Source organism: Gossypium hirsutum, chromosome D13, assembly GCF_007990345.1.
Source record: "Gossypium hirsutum isolate 1008001.06 chromosome D13, Gossypium_hirsutum_v2.1, whole genome shotgun sequence".
NCBI lineage: Eukaryota > Viridiplantae > Streptophyta > Magnoliopsida > Malvales > Malvaceae > Gossypium > Gossypium hirsutum.
The window spans coordinates 55,592,397-55,610,184 of NC_053449.1; the positions used below are offsets into that span (position 1 = coordinate 55,592,397).

The window sequence follows — 17,788 nt, forward strand, 5'->3', positions numbered from 1 at the left end:
GGAGCGACTTATATGTTTACTTTTTTCTCCAAAACCCTAAAAATTCTAAAAATCCTAAACCCTAAACCCTAAAATCCAAAAACCTACAAGTCAAGAAATCGCGGCCACGTCAGCAAAGCGCTCTGACATGGCCGCGATTTGCCGGAAAATAGTCCATTCCGGTAAATAATAAAATACCAGGCCCATTTCGATAAATTTATAAAAAAATTAAGCTTTTATTGGTAAATGGCCCGTTTCTATTGGTAATATTTTTTTGGTAAAATATTTACTAATTCTTTCATTCTTAGCCATATCAAAACCAAGTGTAAATAAAAAAACATATATATATATGTTTTCTTATTTTTCATCATTCAGTTTTCTTATTTTATATTAAATAACTATTTAAATGTTAATGTTATCATTTTAATAAATTAAATTAAGATTTAAATAAAAATATTGGCAAAATATTTAAAAGGCTTAATCTTATCTTATATTTAGCCTTTGTGTTATACCTCCTCCTTCTTTTTTTATTATAATTTTGATATATAGAGAGAATAATAACTGGAAACTAAAATTATTCGTGGAATTGATTTTCTTTTCTTAAAATAATAAAATATATTTTATTGTATTAATATAAATTTTTATTCTTTAATTTGTATTTCAATATTTTTTTATTTTAAATGAAATATTGGTTTATGATAAAATCTTATTTGGATTACAAACTAGTTTAGATAAAAAAATAATTAGGATTATTGTTCCTTATATTTGTCTAAAAGTATTTAGTTGGTATGTGTGTATTTAGTTAGTAATTGAACTTGTATTCCGTTAATTAAGTTAATATATTTACACTAACACCATTAATTTTTGTTGATGTGACACCGAAAATCATTTTGTTAGTTGAGTTGAATTTTTATAACTTTAAAAGGTTTATATCTAAATGATTGAAGCTTTGTTGAAAAAGTTAAGAAAAAAAGAGAAATTAGTAAAAATTGAATAAACACATATTCTTAAGAAAAGAATTATTCATAACACATAGGTTAAGTAAAGAATGATTCACAACACATATTTTAGGAAAAGATTTATTGATAACTTAAATTGAGGTATAACATCAATTTATTTCTTCTTTTTTTCCTCTCAAAACATAAATAAAATTTTTAATTATAATTTATATTACCACTATAAAATTGTTTTTTTTTATTTTTCACTTAAACAATAACTATCTTTTTTTAAAGAAAAAACTTATTTGTAAAAATAGAAGTACATGAAAAAATAAATAAATGTGATATTAGTATCAAATAATAATATTAAAAAATTGTTATGTTTTAATGCATTAATTATTTTAAAGAATATTAAATAAAAATAGTTATATATTTTTATAAAAATATATTTGTTTATACAAAAATTTACCGCCTTAAGAAATGACATTTTTTACAGTTAATTTTTAAATATCTTTTCGTAATTATTAAAATAAAATAAAAAGAAAACTAGTACTAAATAGAAAACCGTAAGAAAAACAAAAGGAGAATATAATAGAGACTTTCTTTTTCAATCTTTCTCTTCTTTTCGTGCCACCCCATTCCCATTTCTTCTTTTATCTTTTCTCAAAGCAAAAAAACAATTGAATTTCACAAAAGAGCACAAAACAATTGCCAACAACTTCATAGCTGTTCTGCTAAGTAATCAAAAGTAAGCAAAAAGAAAGTGAAAAAACACAGCACATAAAGAAGAAAAAAAAAACAGAGGATTCCTTTTTTTTTTCTTTGTTTTTAGTTACCGATCGCTTTGTCTTTAACCCACTTTGAAAATCCTTTTAGTTTCAATTTCTTTAGCTTCAAGGACCTTGGGGTTTTCTTGGTTTTTTCCAGGTATTGTTGGGTCTTTAATATCTTGCTTGGAACTTTTGAATTTTTTTTGTTTGCCATTGAGTAGTTTTCAGCTTTGCTTTAAATTTCCTCCCCTTTTTTTTTTGTAGCAATTTCACCACTCAAAAGCTCTTAATTGTTGCTTTTCTGCTGTTGGGCTGATCTTCATTTGTTTGCTTTTAATTTTAGCTCTAAGGTGAGTTCACACTTAACAACTTTTGTGATGAATTTGTTTCTGGATCCAATATTTTGTTTTGTTTGTAATTGGTTCTCTTTTTACAGATTGGGAACTGAGAAGAAATAATTCTTTTATATAGAGAGAGATGGGGCTTGAAAGAATGGACGTTGGAGTTAAAGTTAGGAAATTTATAGTGATATCAGTTAGAACATGTTGTAGTTTTGTTTGTAATCATCCATTTTTGGTTGGTTTGGCTTGCTTTTTAATATTTTTGTATAGATCATTTCCTTTGTTGTTTTCCTTTTTGGTTACTGCATCTCCTGTTTTGGTTTGCACTGCTGTATTGCTTGGTACCCTTTTGAGTTTCGGGTCACCAAACATACCCGAAATCGACGAACATGAAGAAGAGAATGTTAGTCATGAAGTTTCTCCATTGAAAACTGGGGTCAGTGAGGATGATACTGTTGTCAAAAGAGATTTCACTGATGATGATTTTGTTGTAGAAAGACATGTAGGGAAGATGTGGGATATTGTAGAGAATGCCGACGAGAAAGTCAGTTTAGTTGATAATGAGGTCAATGAAGTGGAGGAAGGTGACTGTTCGGTTCTTTATAAGCCGTTAATCAATGATGATTTGGATTCTAGGAATGTTCATTGTGAGAATGGGATGATTGATGAGGTGGAGGGACTGTTGAATCATTCTTTGTTGGAGAAGATGACGGGAATTCGGGGGGAGATGCTAGAGAGTGAACGGTTGTCGAGTATGAGGAGGGCTGAGGAGAGTCAACATCTTTTGGCAGATGAAGTAGGAGATAGAAATGTTGAATTGGGTGATGGAAAACTCACATCCAATATCGATGATGTTCCGAGGGGTAATGAATTGGATTCTTCTCTGGTGTCATCTTGGAAATGCGTTACGGGTGACGAGGATGCTGGTGATGGTGATAAGGATGACGACGACAATGACGACGATGATGAATCTTCCGATTCTGGATCTGATGGTGCTGAGAGTTCCTCTCCCGATGCTTCACTGGCAGATATAAGTCTGATGCTTGATGAGTTGCATCCGCTTTTGGGCTCGGAAGCTATACAGGCTGCTCAGTTGTCTCGTCATGGTTTGGATTCGGTGTCTGAGAGTTCTCATGGTAGTAGTGATGATGAAAGTGATGAGTCAGAAAATAAGGGAGAGGGAGAAAATAATGAGGAAGAAGGTGGAGCAAAGGGAGATAACGAGGATGAAAGTAAATCTGCCATTAAATGGACAGAGGATGATCAGAAAAATCTCATGGATTTAGGGAGTTTAGAGGTTGAAAGAAACCTACGATTGGATAAACTTATTGCAAGGAGAAGAGCTCGTAAAAGTATGAGATTGATGGCAGAGAAGAATCTAATAGACTTGGATTTTGCTGATATTCCCTTAAACTTAGCACCAATTTCAACCTCAAGAGGTAACCCTTTTGACCTTCCATATTCCCATGATGACCTTGGATTACCTCCCATTCCTGGGTCAGCTCCATCCAATTTGCAGCCCCGAAGAAACCCTTTTGATCTTCCTTATGACTCGAGTGAGGAAAAACCTGATCTTAAAGGAGACAGTTTCCAAGAAGAGTTTTCAGGTTTTAATCAAAGGGGAACTAATTCCCAAAGAGAGGCCTTCTTTAGCAGACACGAAAGCTTTAATGTCGGATCATCTTCTTTAGGTGTTCCTCGGCAAGAGCTTAAGTGGAAACCTTACTTTGTTCCGGAGCAATTAGTAACAGAAGGAGCTAGCCCTTCCTTATTCCAGAGGCAGTCAAGTGAAGTTAGCGAGTCGAAGATGAGTTCCATTCCTGATTCGGAATCAGTGAGTTCAGTTGTGGATGAGGAGGACAACAAGCCAAATAAGCAAGATGTTTCTCGAGAAACTGAACTGATCTTGAATGAAGATCATGTTTCTGTCGCTGAACAAGAGAGCCATTCATCTGATTCTGACGATGTTGAGTCCGTGGATGTTGACCAAGTCGAGAATAGAGATGTTCATCATGATGTGGTTGAGATCACATTGGGAGACGGAGAAAGTCACCTGGAAATTGAACCAGTGTCTGAAGCTGGTGCTACAAATCATTCAGAACACACAGCTAGTGAAGCCGAGAACAGAGATGTTCATCATGATACGGTTGTGATAACATTGGGAGATGTAGCTCGAGCAACTACTTATGTGGAACTCAATGCAACTGAAGTTCATCCCAGAACTGAGCCAGCTGAGGAGGATTATAGCAGTAGATCAAGTTTGTCATCATTATCAGAAATTGATGAAAAGATATCAGATGTCAAAGGAGTTGGATCTGCAGGTTGTGAACCCAGAGATAATGAGCTTAAAGAATCTGACATTTCTAAACAACCATCATTTGAGGAATCAGAGTTTCATTTTACAAGTGGGGTGGTGGATGATAATCAACATACGGAGTCCATTTTTTATTCTAGTTTTCACCCTCCATCAGTTGAGACTTTCCTCTCATTTTCAACTGTCTCTTCTGACAAACAGGCTGAGATATCTGAAATGGGTTCACCCTCAATGTTGGTTGAATCTATTGATGAGAAACATGAAGCACATGGTGAAATGGCTGAGCAGGGTACTTCTACTTTTCAAGTGATGCATGGAGGCTCCTCAGATTTACTTAATGGAAATGAACTGAGGGAAAGGGATCTGCCAGAGATTAGTAAGCATGAAGTTACTTTTGCTGGCTTGACAATGGTTTCTTCCACTTCTGCCGATTATAATGCATCAATGGTGCCTGAATATGTGGTTGAATATGTTTCAAGAGAGGCAGGGTCATCTTTGGATGAGGGATTAGAGGAGGATGTGCCAAATAAGGAAGAAAGCTCTATCCAGAACCACGTGGACTTATTGAGCCTTGGTGCAGAGACAACTCTTGCCATTGATGAAGGAATGGGTGAGGTGGTGGATTCTTCACCTGAGGAACAACAGCATCAAAGGCACCCCAATGAATCTTCAGAGGCTAACATCTGGGAGGAGCATAAAAAGGAATCTGAAATGGATCAAACCCAAGCGCCATTTTCTGATTCAAAGACCAATACAGGTTGTGATGAGGGAGTTCCTTCAAACTCTAGCCATCAAGATATGTCTTCTAGAGAAAGTCCTTCATCAGAATCAGAGAAACAACTGTTGTTTGGTAAAGATGAACTGCCTGTTGATGAACATGATAAACTCGAGGTAAATTATTCAATCTCTTCTTCTGTTTGTTTAAATTTCCTTCCCTTGATGAATTGCCATACTTCTTTGAAGAATAATATTATCAATTATTTTGCATATTTTGTCTTCAATAATTTTTTTAATTTATTCAAAACCGGTGTTTATGTTGGTCTCCTTAGATCAAGGTCCTCCTGTTATGAAATTTTTTGCGAGCTCAGACTCCGGTAGGAGTAAAATGATGCCTGTCTCTTTCTTTTTTTTTTCTTTTTCATCTACTAGGGAGTTGATGTCTGTATAAAAATAAGCTTTACTACTATATGTACCAGCACAAGAAAACGAGTCTAGTTGAAAGCAATAATTTGCTTTTGCGTCGAATAATGATGTTGAAGTAGATGTGATACTCATATCAAGGACAATTAAGGTTTCACTGCTATGTGTGATTTACCTCGTCAAAAATGTTATCACTGCATGTATGCTTAAATACTGTGTGTTTAAACAATTTACTGCATTATATATGTGAATTTCCTTACATATATGAATTTTCTCAGGAGTTGAATTGTTTGCTTCTGTTGCTTTCACTCGTGTTCCTTTTCATTTCATGTTTTCTCATATCCTAATTACATGAAAATGGTGATGCCTAAACTAACTTGTGCCACTGTGATTCAGGAACCATCTATAATTGCAACCGAGTCTACAAGGGTAGCAGACATTGTCAACACTGACACTAATGTGCATGAAGTTGATGATTCTGAGGACAAACTTTCAGCAAATTTCTCTTCGATGACTTCAGGATCTTCTTCCTTACCTTCTGAGATTGTCGTACATACTTTGCCAATGGATCAAGAAGATTTGAAAGAGAAGGTCCTAGAAGAAATTGAAAATGAGGGCCCTGATGAACACTTTAGTTATGCCGATGTATATGCCCCTCGTGTTGATGAGGAAAATAATAATGAAGAAGTTGATGAGATTAAAGAAATCGATGTAAGAATACTCTCTGAACTGGACACCGTTGGGGACTTTAATGTTGGGGAAATTGGTTTACCGGAGAGATCTCATGTTGCCTATACTGAATCTGCAATGTTAGCAGATGATATGGAGACCGAGACCAGTGTGGGACTGCCTGTTCTTGAAACAAGATCAGTAGAAGATATTGATTTGGCATTTAAGCAACTTCATGAAGGAGTGGATTTTGAGGAAGTAATTCTTCCAAGTATGATTAAGAATCAGCCGGATCATGCAGATACCAACTCGGATTTACCTGTTGTTGAGGCGAGATCTCTGGAGGATATACATAATGCTTTGCAACAAGACCCAGAACCTAATCTAGCTCAGCTGCCACATTCCACAGACTTGAGGATTGGATCATCAGAAGTAGAGCAGCATGTTGTTGTTTCTTCTGAAGAGATCGAAGTTAGTAATGCTGTCTCTGGTATTGAAGAAGGTTGTGATAATGCTGCTGGTGAACCCAAAAATGAAGAAGAAATAGAAGAACTAAAGACAGAAACCAATGTGGAGCTACCTGTTCTTGAAGCAAGATCGGTTGAAGATATTGATTTGGCTTTTAAGCAACTTCATGAAGGAGTGGATGTTGAGGAAGTAATTCTTCCAAGTATGATTGAGAATCTGCCAGATCATACAGATACCACTTCAGAATTTCCTGTTGTCGAGGCAAGATCTCTGGATGATATACATAATGCTTTCATAAAAGGACCGGAACCTAATCCAGCTGAGCTGCCGCATTCAGCAGACTTGAGGCATGGATCATCAGAAGTAGAGCTGCATGATGTGGTTTCTTCTAATGAGGTTGAAGTTGGGCAAGCAGTCTCTGGCTTTGAAGAACATCTTGAGAATGTTGCTGCTGGTGAACCGAAAAAAGAATATGAAGAAATAGAAGAATTGAAGATGGAGACCAATGCGGAGCTGCCTGTTCTGAATGCAAGATCGGTTGAAGATATTGATTTGGCTTTTAAGCAACTTCATGAAGGTGTAGATGTTGAGGAAGTAGTTCTTGCAAGCATGATTGAGGATCAGCTGGATCATGAAGATTTCACTTCAAAGTTACCTGTTGTCGAGGCAAGATCTCTGGAGGATATACATAATGCTTTCCAAAAAGGTCCAGAACCTAATCTGGCCGAGCTGCCACTTTCCACAGACTTGAGAAATGGATCATCAGAAATGGAGCAGCATGATGTGGTTTCTAATAAAGAGATTGAAGTTGGCCGTGCCGTCTCTGGCATTCAAGAAAATAGTCAGAATTCTGCCGGTGAACCAAAAAATGACCATGAAGAAACAGAGGAAATGAAGATGGAGACCAATGCAGAGCTGCCTGTTCTTGAAGCAAGATCATTGGAAGACATTGATTTGGCTTTTAAGCAATTTCATGAAGGAGTTGATGTTGAGGAAATAATTCTTCCAAGCATGATTGAGAATCAGCAGGGTGATGCAGATACCAATTCGGATTTACCAGTTGTTGAGGCGAGATCTCTGGAGGATATACAGAGTGCTTTTCAACAAGGCCCCGAATCTAATCTAGCTGAGGTGCCACATTCCTCAGGAGTAGAGCATCCTGATGTGGTTTCTACTGAAGAGATTGATGGTAGTAGTCCCGTCTCTGGTATTCAAGCAATGAGTGAGAATGTTGCCAGTGGACCAAAAAATGAAAACAAAGAAATGGTAGAAAAAGAGATGGAGACTGAGGTGGTGCTACCTGTACTTGAAGCAAAATCAGTGGAAGACATCGATGTGGCGTTTAAGCAACTTCATGAAGGGGTAAATGTGGAGGAAATAATTATTCCAAGTATGATTGTGAACCAACAGGTTCATGCAGACATCAGTTCAACATTACCTGTTGTCGAGGCAAGATCTCTGGAGGATATACATAATGCTTTCCAACAAGGCCCTAAATCTAATCCAGGCGAGCAGCCACATTCTTCGGACTTAAGGATTGGATCATCAAAAATAGAAAGGCATGATGAGATTTCAACAAAAGAGATCGAAGCTAGTGATGTAGTCTCTGGTTTTCAAGAACAAGCTGAGAATGCTGCTGGTGAGCCAGAACAGAAACATCATGAGGAGTCATCTGAAAAGCCAAACCGGAAACTTAAAGGTAAAAAGACAAAATCCCATGACTCAAGTTCCAGTTCCAGCTCCAGCTCGAGTTCCAGTGATTCTGAATGAAAAAAAATCAAAAAGAAAGAAAAATATAGTTTGGCATTTCCAGTTTTATTCTAAAAATGGTTCTTTTTCCCCTTTCCTTTACAAGAAACGAATTTTTAGGTTTCCTAGTTTGGTCATCATCATGTTTTGTTGATTGGTTGATTGATTGATTGAGTTATTAAAGAATGAGTTATGGTTTGATTTGTTTTTTTTTTTTTGGTTAAGTCAAGGCAATTTGAGGTGTAGAATTGATTTTGATACTTGAAAGATTTGTATAAATTATTGTATTTTGTTTGTAAAAGTGAGGAATCGTTGAATTCTAATATATATACAGTTGTGCAATGGATTTGTCATATATGTACATTTTGTGATTTATGATTTTTAAAAAATAGATCAAATTATATAAAAGTTGCATCTATAACTTATCACTCCATCCTGAATCTCCTTTTCACTGTCTCTCTCGTCTTTGTATGTTGTGCCATGTTATAACTGTTTCAATAAAATACAGGACCAACTTTTATCACTTTAAAAGATAGATAGTGTGAGATTCATATTTTTATTTGACAAAAATAAAGGGATAGCTTTATCAATAAATATGTCATGCAACTTTTTGTTGAAATTTTGAATATTTATGTATTTTTATTATTTTTATATTTAATTGATTTTTTAGAATAAGGAGAATATTGATAAAAAAGGTGTAAATGTTAAAAGAGTTGAAATTTTTAGAATTGGGATCAAACTGACAAAATGTAGAAACATTGATGATTAAATTTATTATGATGACAATTAACAAAAAAAAAGTATGACAAAATTAAAATTTTTTGTAGTTAAAGGGACTAAAAAAAAAGTATGACATGAATTACTAAGCCTAGCTACATGTGGATAATTGTTTCGATATATGAGTATGAAATCTGACCCACCAAATAAATAAAACATATAATACTATATTTGAGAATATAAATTTGAAGATGTGAATTCTTATTTCATTTGCTATAAAAATTGTGAGAAAATATGCATTTAATAAATTAATCATAATTCAATATAATTGAAGACACACAATAAAAAAGTCCCTCTAAAAGTGTTTTCCTCTCTTTTGTCCCCTATATGAGGTGGTATAGCTTGTATTAGTTTATAATATGAATCGATTTAATTGAAATAAGTGAGTTTGTTTGATAAATCAGTTATTTTAGTTATTTTAGTTTAAGTGGTAAAATAAAAATATTAAAAAAAGTATAATATTTTATGTTAAAATTTATTCATCCATTTTTTATATAAAAGATATAAAAAGATAAATGATAAATTACATCCAATGTCACTAAATTATTAATAAACTTATGTTTTAGTCACTCAACTATTCGGAAGTTTCTATTTAAGTTATCGGGCTATTAAAATCGACATTATCTGTTTACACTATTTGAACCAATTGAAATTGCTCTCTCTCTCTCCTACAATTCAATTTTTTTTAATCAACTTTAAACGTCATGATTTTGCAAACGAAAATCTAAACATTTTTCATCTCCTACACTAACTGTCAAATCGACTTGGATCTAATGTATGTTCTGTTACTCATTGATGGGTACTAATCTATCGTACCTATCATTGAATCATGCTTGGAGATTGCTTATCGACTTTTAAAAAAACGCTTAACAACACAATGACTTAAATAAAAAATTCAAATAGTTCAATAACCATTTTGCAACTTTTGAAGTAAAGTGACTAAAATTGTAACAGCCTGTTTTCAGTGATACTAAAAACGGCGGTTTTGGAACCCCATATTCCAATGATCGGGTTAATAAATATTATTTAATAATATTTACTAGTTTTTTATAGTGTTATATTGTATTTTGATTTGATAAATTTGTTAATTGGACAGTTCACTAAAGTACAAGTGGTTTGACCCTAAATTAAGTGGTTTTAGAAATTGAGGTATCGAGATCTGAAATATCCTCTACCCGTATTCGTCGCCGAAATGAGGTATGAGGCATTACCAGATATAACCCCTTTTATAAGTATCTAATCTTCCCTGCAATTTTAAACCGAGACCAATCCAACACAACCAATCTATTTCAACATATTTTCAAGATAGATTAAACGTAATCATAAGATAACCTCATCACATACCAAAACCAAAATTTGTTAGCCATACCAATGGCTAACAATACATTCATTTCACATTAACATTTACTTTACTAGCTTATACATGCCATTGATTTTCAAAATAAAGTTTCTTTATATACCGAGATCTTGAGGTTGATAGTGTGATGCGTCTCCAACCAAATCTGATCTCCGAGCTCTTAACACTACAAAACAGGGGAAATGAAACAGGGTAAGCACTTTGTGCCTAGTAAGCTCATGTAACAAGAATTATACTTACCTAATATTTTCAATACAATGCAATAAACATTCATACATCCATTCCATGCATTATTCCCTTAACATGCACAAACTCAACATTCAAGTTAGTTCAATAATTTTCATGTATCAATAATATATATACCATGATTGATGAGCTCATCAATTCCATGATTTCCATTCCCTTGTTATTTTTTCATATTTATCCCATTGAACTACTTAGAATTTCGATGGATTTTCAGGGGTATACCTAAGTGTACAAATCTGGGTCCGTCAATTCATATTCATGTGCGCACATTTCCATTTCAGAGAGCACACTCCCGTGAACCTCATCATTACAGCGGGATTACCAGTCCAGGCTAAATCCTCTGCAATGACAATTACTCTAATGAGCTTGGATCTAAATTACCAGTCCAGACTAAATTCAGACCCTAATTCGGATTACCCGTCCGGGCTAAATCCATTTTCCACATATTCTTCGGGAGGGCTATATCAGGATAGGATCACCCGTCCGGGCTAGATCCTTTTTACCGTCAATTCCTTTTCAGAGATCCATCGAATTTTCCTTCTATTCAACCGGGATTTCTTACCCTTTTTATCAAATATATCAATGTTTCATCAATTTTCATACAATGAACATTCAAATCATATTCACATCAATAACAAACATTTCAGACATTTAAGAATATAATTCAAGTTACACGAACTTACCTCGATACTTGTTCGTAAACAAAAATCTACTAATCCCGAACTTTTTCTTTTCCTCGATCTAGCTTCGTATTTGAATTTTATGGATCTAAACAAATAAATTTAATCATTAATCTAATACATTTCATGTTCATATGTAACATTCTCTATAATTCCATTATTATTTATAGTGCATTCAAAGCTGTCTCATTAAGTCATAGTCACTAAATTATTTATATTTTGAGCTACAGAGCTTCAAATTAATATCCTCTAATTTTCCCCGAAACTAGACTCACATATCTTCTTACCATAAAATTTTCAGAATTTTTGGTTTAGCCAATAAGTACAGTTTATTCTTTAAAGTTTCCCCTATTCCACTGTTCGACAGTTCCGACCCCTCTTCACTAAAAATTAATTAGCTTATTGTACAGAATTCTGATGATGTTCTTGCTTGTTTCTTTTGAAAATAGACTCATTAAGGATTTTAAAAATACAAGTTTAAGCCCCTAATTATTTTTATCCAATTTTTAATGATTTTCCAAAGTCAGAACAGGGGAACCTGAATTCATTCTGATCTTGTCTCACAAAATCTATTATATCTCACGATTTACAATTCCATTGCTTACATTGTTTCTTTTATAAGAAACTATACTCAATAAGCTTTAATTTCATATTTTATTCATCCTCTAATTCGATCTCTACAATTTTTGGTTATTTTTCAAAGTTAGAATACTGCTACTGTCCAAAACTGTTTTAGTGCATGATGTTAATTACCATTTTTCCCTGAGCTTTCAATAAATGATAATTTCATCCCTGCTCAATTAACCTCCCAATTGAGCTGATTTTTCTCAATTAACACTTTATCCCATCACTTTAAACTACTTTATAACCTTTGGAAATCATAATTTTAGCACTAGACTTTAATTCCAAACCTTTTCACAATTAGGTCATACAAATCAATTTTTATTGAAATTACCTAATAAAATCATCTCATAAACAAATTAAAGCTTCAATTTCATGCTATTTCATCATAAAATTCCAGCACATATTCATAGAAACTTTCAATTTCATTCATAAAATAAAAAAAACTAATGAATTTAGTAATAGGACCTAGTTGTAAAAGTCTTAGAAACACAAAAATTACAAGAAAAAGGCAAGGATTAACTCACTTGGTGCAAAGATTATGAAAAACCAGTTTGAATAAACCCTTAGGACGTTTTTGGCTGATGAGAATGCATAAAAATAAAGAGAATTCTAGATATTCCAATTTGGTCTCATTTTTATGTTAGTAAAATTTGTTATTTTTCCATTTTACCCTTATTTCATCAATTCTCCTGATTTTTCTCAACATATGCCGCCCAAAATATCTCCTTTTGGGCTTATTTGTAATTTATGTCCCTCCTCATTTAACAATTGAGCTATTTAATCGTTCTAGTAACTTTTACACCTTTTTCAATTTAGTCCTTTTCACTTAATTGACTACCCAAACATTAAAATTTTCTAACAAAATTTTAATACCATATTACTAACACTTCATAAATATTTATAAAAATATTTATGATTCATTTTTACGAGATTGAGGTCTCGATAGCTTGTTTTTATCCAATTTCTTCAATAATTTCTTTTTCTAACTAACCACTAAATCGGTAAAATTCTTCTATCTATATTTTCATACGATTTTGCTATCATATCAATATTCATGCAAAAATATTAAAATAAATTTATCTTTAAATCGAATTTGTGGCTACGAAACCACTGTTCCGATAACCTTAAATTTAGGCAATTACAATATCTCATTTTCATAAATCGAATTAATGATCTAATCGTAAAGCTAAGCATACATGATGAATATGATTTGTGTGAAATGTTGAATGAATGCAACTTGATTATGACATGTGTAGTGAAAACATGGAAGTGCCCTGTAATATAAATGTCATGTGTAGCGACCTAAAAATTTGGGCACGGGCGCTAGTCGAGGTAATTATTGAAAACTTGAAAATTGAATCTCGATTTTATTTGAAAAGGAGTCGCCACCGATCTTTTTTTTTCTAGGTGTGATCGGACACCTAGTAAATTCTCTTTTTTAGAAAACTTTATTTTTAAACTTTTCTAAAAAGAGGTAATTTTAGGTCTATATGAAAATCTAGAGAAAATTAGGGTTCGGGAGTCGGTTACGCGCGAGGAAGGTATTAACACCCTCGCGACGCCCAAATTTGGTATCTCATTAAACGCGTGTTGTCTTAATTTTCAAAAATACAAATTCAATTTAATAGTTAATCGCGATCTGATCAAAACACAAGAATTTTTTTTTTAACATGAGAATTTTGAAACACGAATTTTTTTAAAAAAGACGAAAGTTTTTGAAACACAAGAATTTTTGAAAACATGAAAATCTTTAAAACACAATATTTTTTGAAACACGAGAATTTTAAAACATAGAAATTTTTAAAACACGAAAATTTGTGAAACACTAGAGTCGTTGAAAACACGAAAATTTGTGAAAACACGGAAATTTCTGAAAGCACGAGGATTTTCAAAATACGAATTTTTTTGAAAATACGAAAATTTTTAAAAACAGAGAAATTTTTAAAACACAAGAATTTTTGAAACATCGGAAATTTTTTTTTAAAACGTGAAAATTTTGAAAACGCGAAGATTTTTTGAAACACGGGAATTTTTTGAAAACACAAAAAATTTTGAAAAATAGAATTTTTTGAAAACATGAGAATTAAAAAAAATGGAATTTTTTTATTTCTATTTTACTAAAACACGAATATTTTTGAAACCACGGAAATATTGTTTTTTTGCACAAACTTTTCAATTTTTTATTAAGCACGTATCGTATTTAACACGAATCGGTGATATTCACTCAACATAGCAATGAAATCAACGAATTAGTGTCAAATCGATTCGTTGCCTTATTTTTGAAAACACGACTATATTTTTTGAAACACGAGAAAAATTTTTGAAGGCACGAAAATTTCGAAACAAATTTTTTTTTGAAAAAAAGAAATTTTTTTGAATATTTTTATTCTTAAAAGGACGTATCGATTTTAACGCAAACCGGTGATATTCACCCAACATAGCAATGAAATCCACGATTTAATGTTAAACTGATTTGTTGCCTTATTTATTAAAATTATTTAAAATAAAATAAAATTAAAATTAAATTAAATTAAAAATATAAATACAAAAATATAAAAATATAAAAATGCATAAAATATTAATAATATTAAAACGAAATGACATAAAAATACGAACATTAAATTAAAAGTGAAATAAACGAAATTACCGAAAAGATCCCGAAACACGAGCTTCGTCGAACAGGTTACACAAATTTAACTTTTTTTTTCTTTTTCTCTTTTTTTTTCTCTTTTTTTCTTTTTTCTCTTTTTTTCTTTTTTTTCTTCTCTCTTCTTTCTGTCCTGCTTCTTTTGGGCCTGGGCCTGCTGCTGGCCTGCTGATGCAGGTGGGCCTGCTGCTAGTGCTGGGCTGCCTGCGTTGGGCCTGCGCTACTGGGCTGCGCAAAGTGGGCCTGCTGCAGGCCTGCTACTTTTTTCTGCTTTCTTTTTTTTTGGGGGCTGCTTTTTGGGCTGCTAAGCTGGGCTGCTGCTGGGTCGGGTTGGGTCACCGGATCGGGTCGGGTCAGACCCGGGTCGAGTCGGGTCGACCCGACTATTCAAAAAAAATATCTTTTTATTGTTTTATTTTTTTTCTTTTTATTTTTCTTTCTTCTTGTTCTTGTTCTTCTTCTTCCTTCTTTTCTTCTCTTTTTTCTTCTTCTTCTCCGTTCGGCCTCCTTCGTCGCCGTCGATGCCGCTGCTCGTGCTGCTGCCGTCACCTCCTCCGGTGGCTCGCCAATGGTCGGCCTCTCTTCCTCCCCTCTCTTCTTTTCTTTTTCTTTTTCTTTTTCGACATTTTTTTTCTCTTTTTTTCTTTGAAAATTTTCCTTTGCTTACTTTTTCTTTTTTTGCTTTGGCTCTTGTTTGTCTTGCTAGGTGTCGGCGATGGGAGTGCTACGGCGGTTGGTACGGAGGTGCTGGTGCGACGGCCGGCGGTGGGCTGCTGTTTTTTTGATTTTTTTTGCTCAAAGTTTTTGTTTTTTTTCTTTTTTTTTCCCTTTCTCCCTTGGCTTTGGGGTTTTAAAACCCATTTTATTTTGATGTTTTCTCTTCTTTTTTGCATGTTGCAGGTGGGCTAGGGAGGGCAGGCCGGCCGCCGCCATTGCAGGTGCAACTTGCCCTGGTTGCTGCCAGAAGGACCAAAATGTAAACACAGCAAAAGTTTTGGGGCCAAAATGTAATTTTGAGAAAGTTTAGGGTCAAAATGCAATTTCGAGAAAGTTTAGGGGTTAAAATGTAATTACAGAATGTTTAGGGGTTGAAATGTAATTTTGAAAAATTTTAGAGGTCAAAATGTAATTTTAGAAAAGTTTAGGGGTAAAAATGTAAATTTTTTTAAACACAAAATTATTCCCGGACAAAATTCAGTGATTACATCATGAATAATGTATAAATGTCCGTTCGAATGTAGTAAGCGATTAGGATACGATTGGCATGCTAATATGGTTAGAATGTGCGCTTGTACTGGATTGTACTTTGGTGCCCCTGTTTGCACTTCGGTGCCCCATTTACACTTTGGTGTCCCTGTTTGCACTATAGTGCTTTTTGGTGTGGTGTAGGTATCCAAGTATCTGAGTTACTTTTGCTATAGTTCAGCGGGCTAATTGGTTAAAATTAAAAGGAACCGATTGTTTGATATTGTAATTTATGTTTGGAATTGATTATTTGAAATTGAAATGAAGTATATGTTGATTTTGTTCAAAGGTTTCAATGGAATGGAATTGATTTGGATTGAATTGCATAAATTAGAAATATTATATCACTGAATTGATGATATGTGTTCAGAAATTTATAAGTTATATGATGATTGAATGATGTAACTGAAATATATAAATATTTGATGATACTGTTTAAATGATATTTAATTGAGTTAAATAGTTTTGTACAAATTAAAATGCTTTGAGACTTGCAACTGATGATCTCACCTTACTGTTGTTAAATGTGTATACAAGAAAATAGTATAGTAACTAATTTGTTAAATTAATAGTAATTGAGTTGAGTTTATTGTTTTAATTCCAATGAACTTACTAAACATTTGTAATGTTTACTTTATTTCATTTTCTGTGTTTGTAGTTGGCATTTTTGCGAAACATATCAGTCGGATCACTCCAGAGCTCACATTATCAAATAGCCTGGTACAATGCTTTTCTTGTCAATAATCAACATATGCGACATTCATTACTCATATATTTCAAATATGGTATCCAATTTAAATTTCCCAATTGGTTTCAAGAATGGTGGAACTAGTATGGACCATCCTCTTTTGAGATTCTACTAGCAAAATTTAAAATTTATGGCCCTACTTTTTTGACAAATTCCAACCAGAACTTGATAAAAAACATATTTATAAAAGCATTCATTTCTTCTCAAAATTATGCATCTCTTGGACTGTTTCTTGGAGTTATTCATATGAACAAGATTCTTACATGGGAATCCCATTATTAGTCTGAAATTTTAGGACAAAATAGTGGGACAAATTTAACGATGAAAAATATAATTCCAAGTATTTGTATGAATTTTTCAATAAAAACTCAATATTATGCAAGTCCGCTACCCTAGATCAAACTATAGCAAAATTCCTCCAAGTCAAATCAACTACAATTACGATGTTAACTCACGCTAAAACAAAAAAGGAATACAAACAACTTATGGATGAGATGCTCAACTCCATGGGTTTTGACTTGGAGGATGAGAAATCCTCAACATCTTCGATCAAAACAGTGGATCTTGCGGATGACACCACAACAATAACAATCACCAAAAGTAGAAAAAATAAAAAGTGAACAGGGTAAAATAGTAACGATTCCCTTCAAGAGAAAACAAAGACGAACAATGAATATTCTCTGCAATGAACAATGAAGATTTTTTGCAAGAACAGTGGAGATTCTCTACAATGATCGGTAAAGATTCGCTGCAATAAACAATGAAGATTCTCCGTAAAAAGAAAAAAGATTATAATCAGAGAATACATTATCTATAAAAATGATAGTTTGAAAAACGAATAGTTATAATAATTTCATTATAAATAGATACTAGCCCTCTATAAAAAAACTCTCATTTGTAATGAAAGACACGCCTCAATACACTGACTTCAAAGTTTCTCTAAAAATTTTCCAATTTCAATTATCAAATTCAGTTTTAAAATTAAACTTCTTTCAAATTTAATTATCAAATTTAGTTTTATAGTTTTTGATTTAACTATCCTCGGAGGCTAAAAATATTTTTATTACATAATTATATAATAATTATTTTAGTTATA

General features: G+C 33.2%; 2 protein-coding genes across 2 annotated transcripts; both read left to right on the plus strand.

The window, feature by feature from the left end:
• The first annotated feature begins 1,502 nt into the window (after positions 1 to 1,502).
• On the plus strand, positions 1,503 to 8,723 carry LOC107937563 (microtubule-associated protein futsch). Its single transcript, XM_041109172.1, has 5 exons — positions 1,503 to 1,665; positions 1,809 to 1,844; positions 1,952 to 2,037; positions 2,124 to 5,233; positions 5,879 to 8,723. The coding sequence occupies exons 4-5, from the start codon at positions 2,165 to 2,167 to the stop codon at positions 8,387 to 8,389; spliced, it is 5,580 nt and encodes a 1,859-aa protein (XP_040965106.1). The 5' UTR covers positions 1,503 to 1,665; positions 1,809 to 1,844; positions 1,952 to 2,037; positions 2,124 to 2,164; the 3' UTR covers positions 8,390 to 8,723.
• Positions 8,724 to 14,764: 6,041 nt separating this feature from the next.
• On the plus strand, positions 14,765 to 15,798 carry LOC107940138 (uncharacterized). The gene is made up of 3 exons (XM_016873569.2): positions 14,765 to 15,270; positions 15,406 to 15,464; positions 15,600 to 15,798. Exons 1-3 carry the CDS (start codon positions 14,871 to 14,873, stop codon positions 15,606 to 15,608), a joined length of 468 nt encoding a protein of 155 aa, XP_016729058.1. The 5' UTR covers positions 14,765 to 14,870; the 3' UTR covers positions 15,609 to 15,798.
• The last annotated feature ends 1,990 nt before the right edge of the window (positions 15,799 to 17,788 follow it).

Bases quoted from the DNA above. Each gene is read 5' to 3' on its own strand.
- LOC107937563 (XM_041109172.1), top strand. From the start codon at position 2,165: ATGGGGCTTGAAAGAATGGACGTTGGAGTTAAAGTTAGGAAATTTATA. The intron at 5,234-5,878 runs GTAAATTATTCA...ACTGTGATTCAG, and splicing joins ATGAACATGATAAACTCGAG to GAACCATCTATAATTGCAAC.
- LOC107940138 (XM_016873569.2), top strand. From the start codon at position 14,871: ATGCAGGTGGGCCTGCTGCTAGTGCTGGGCTGCCTGCGTTGGGCCTGC. The intron at 15,271-15,405 runs GTCGGCCTCTCT...TTGTCTTGCTAG, and splicing joins CCTCCGGTGGCTCGCCAATG to GTGTCGGCGATGGGAGTGCT.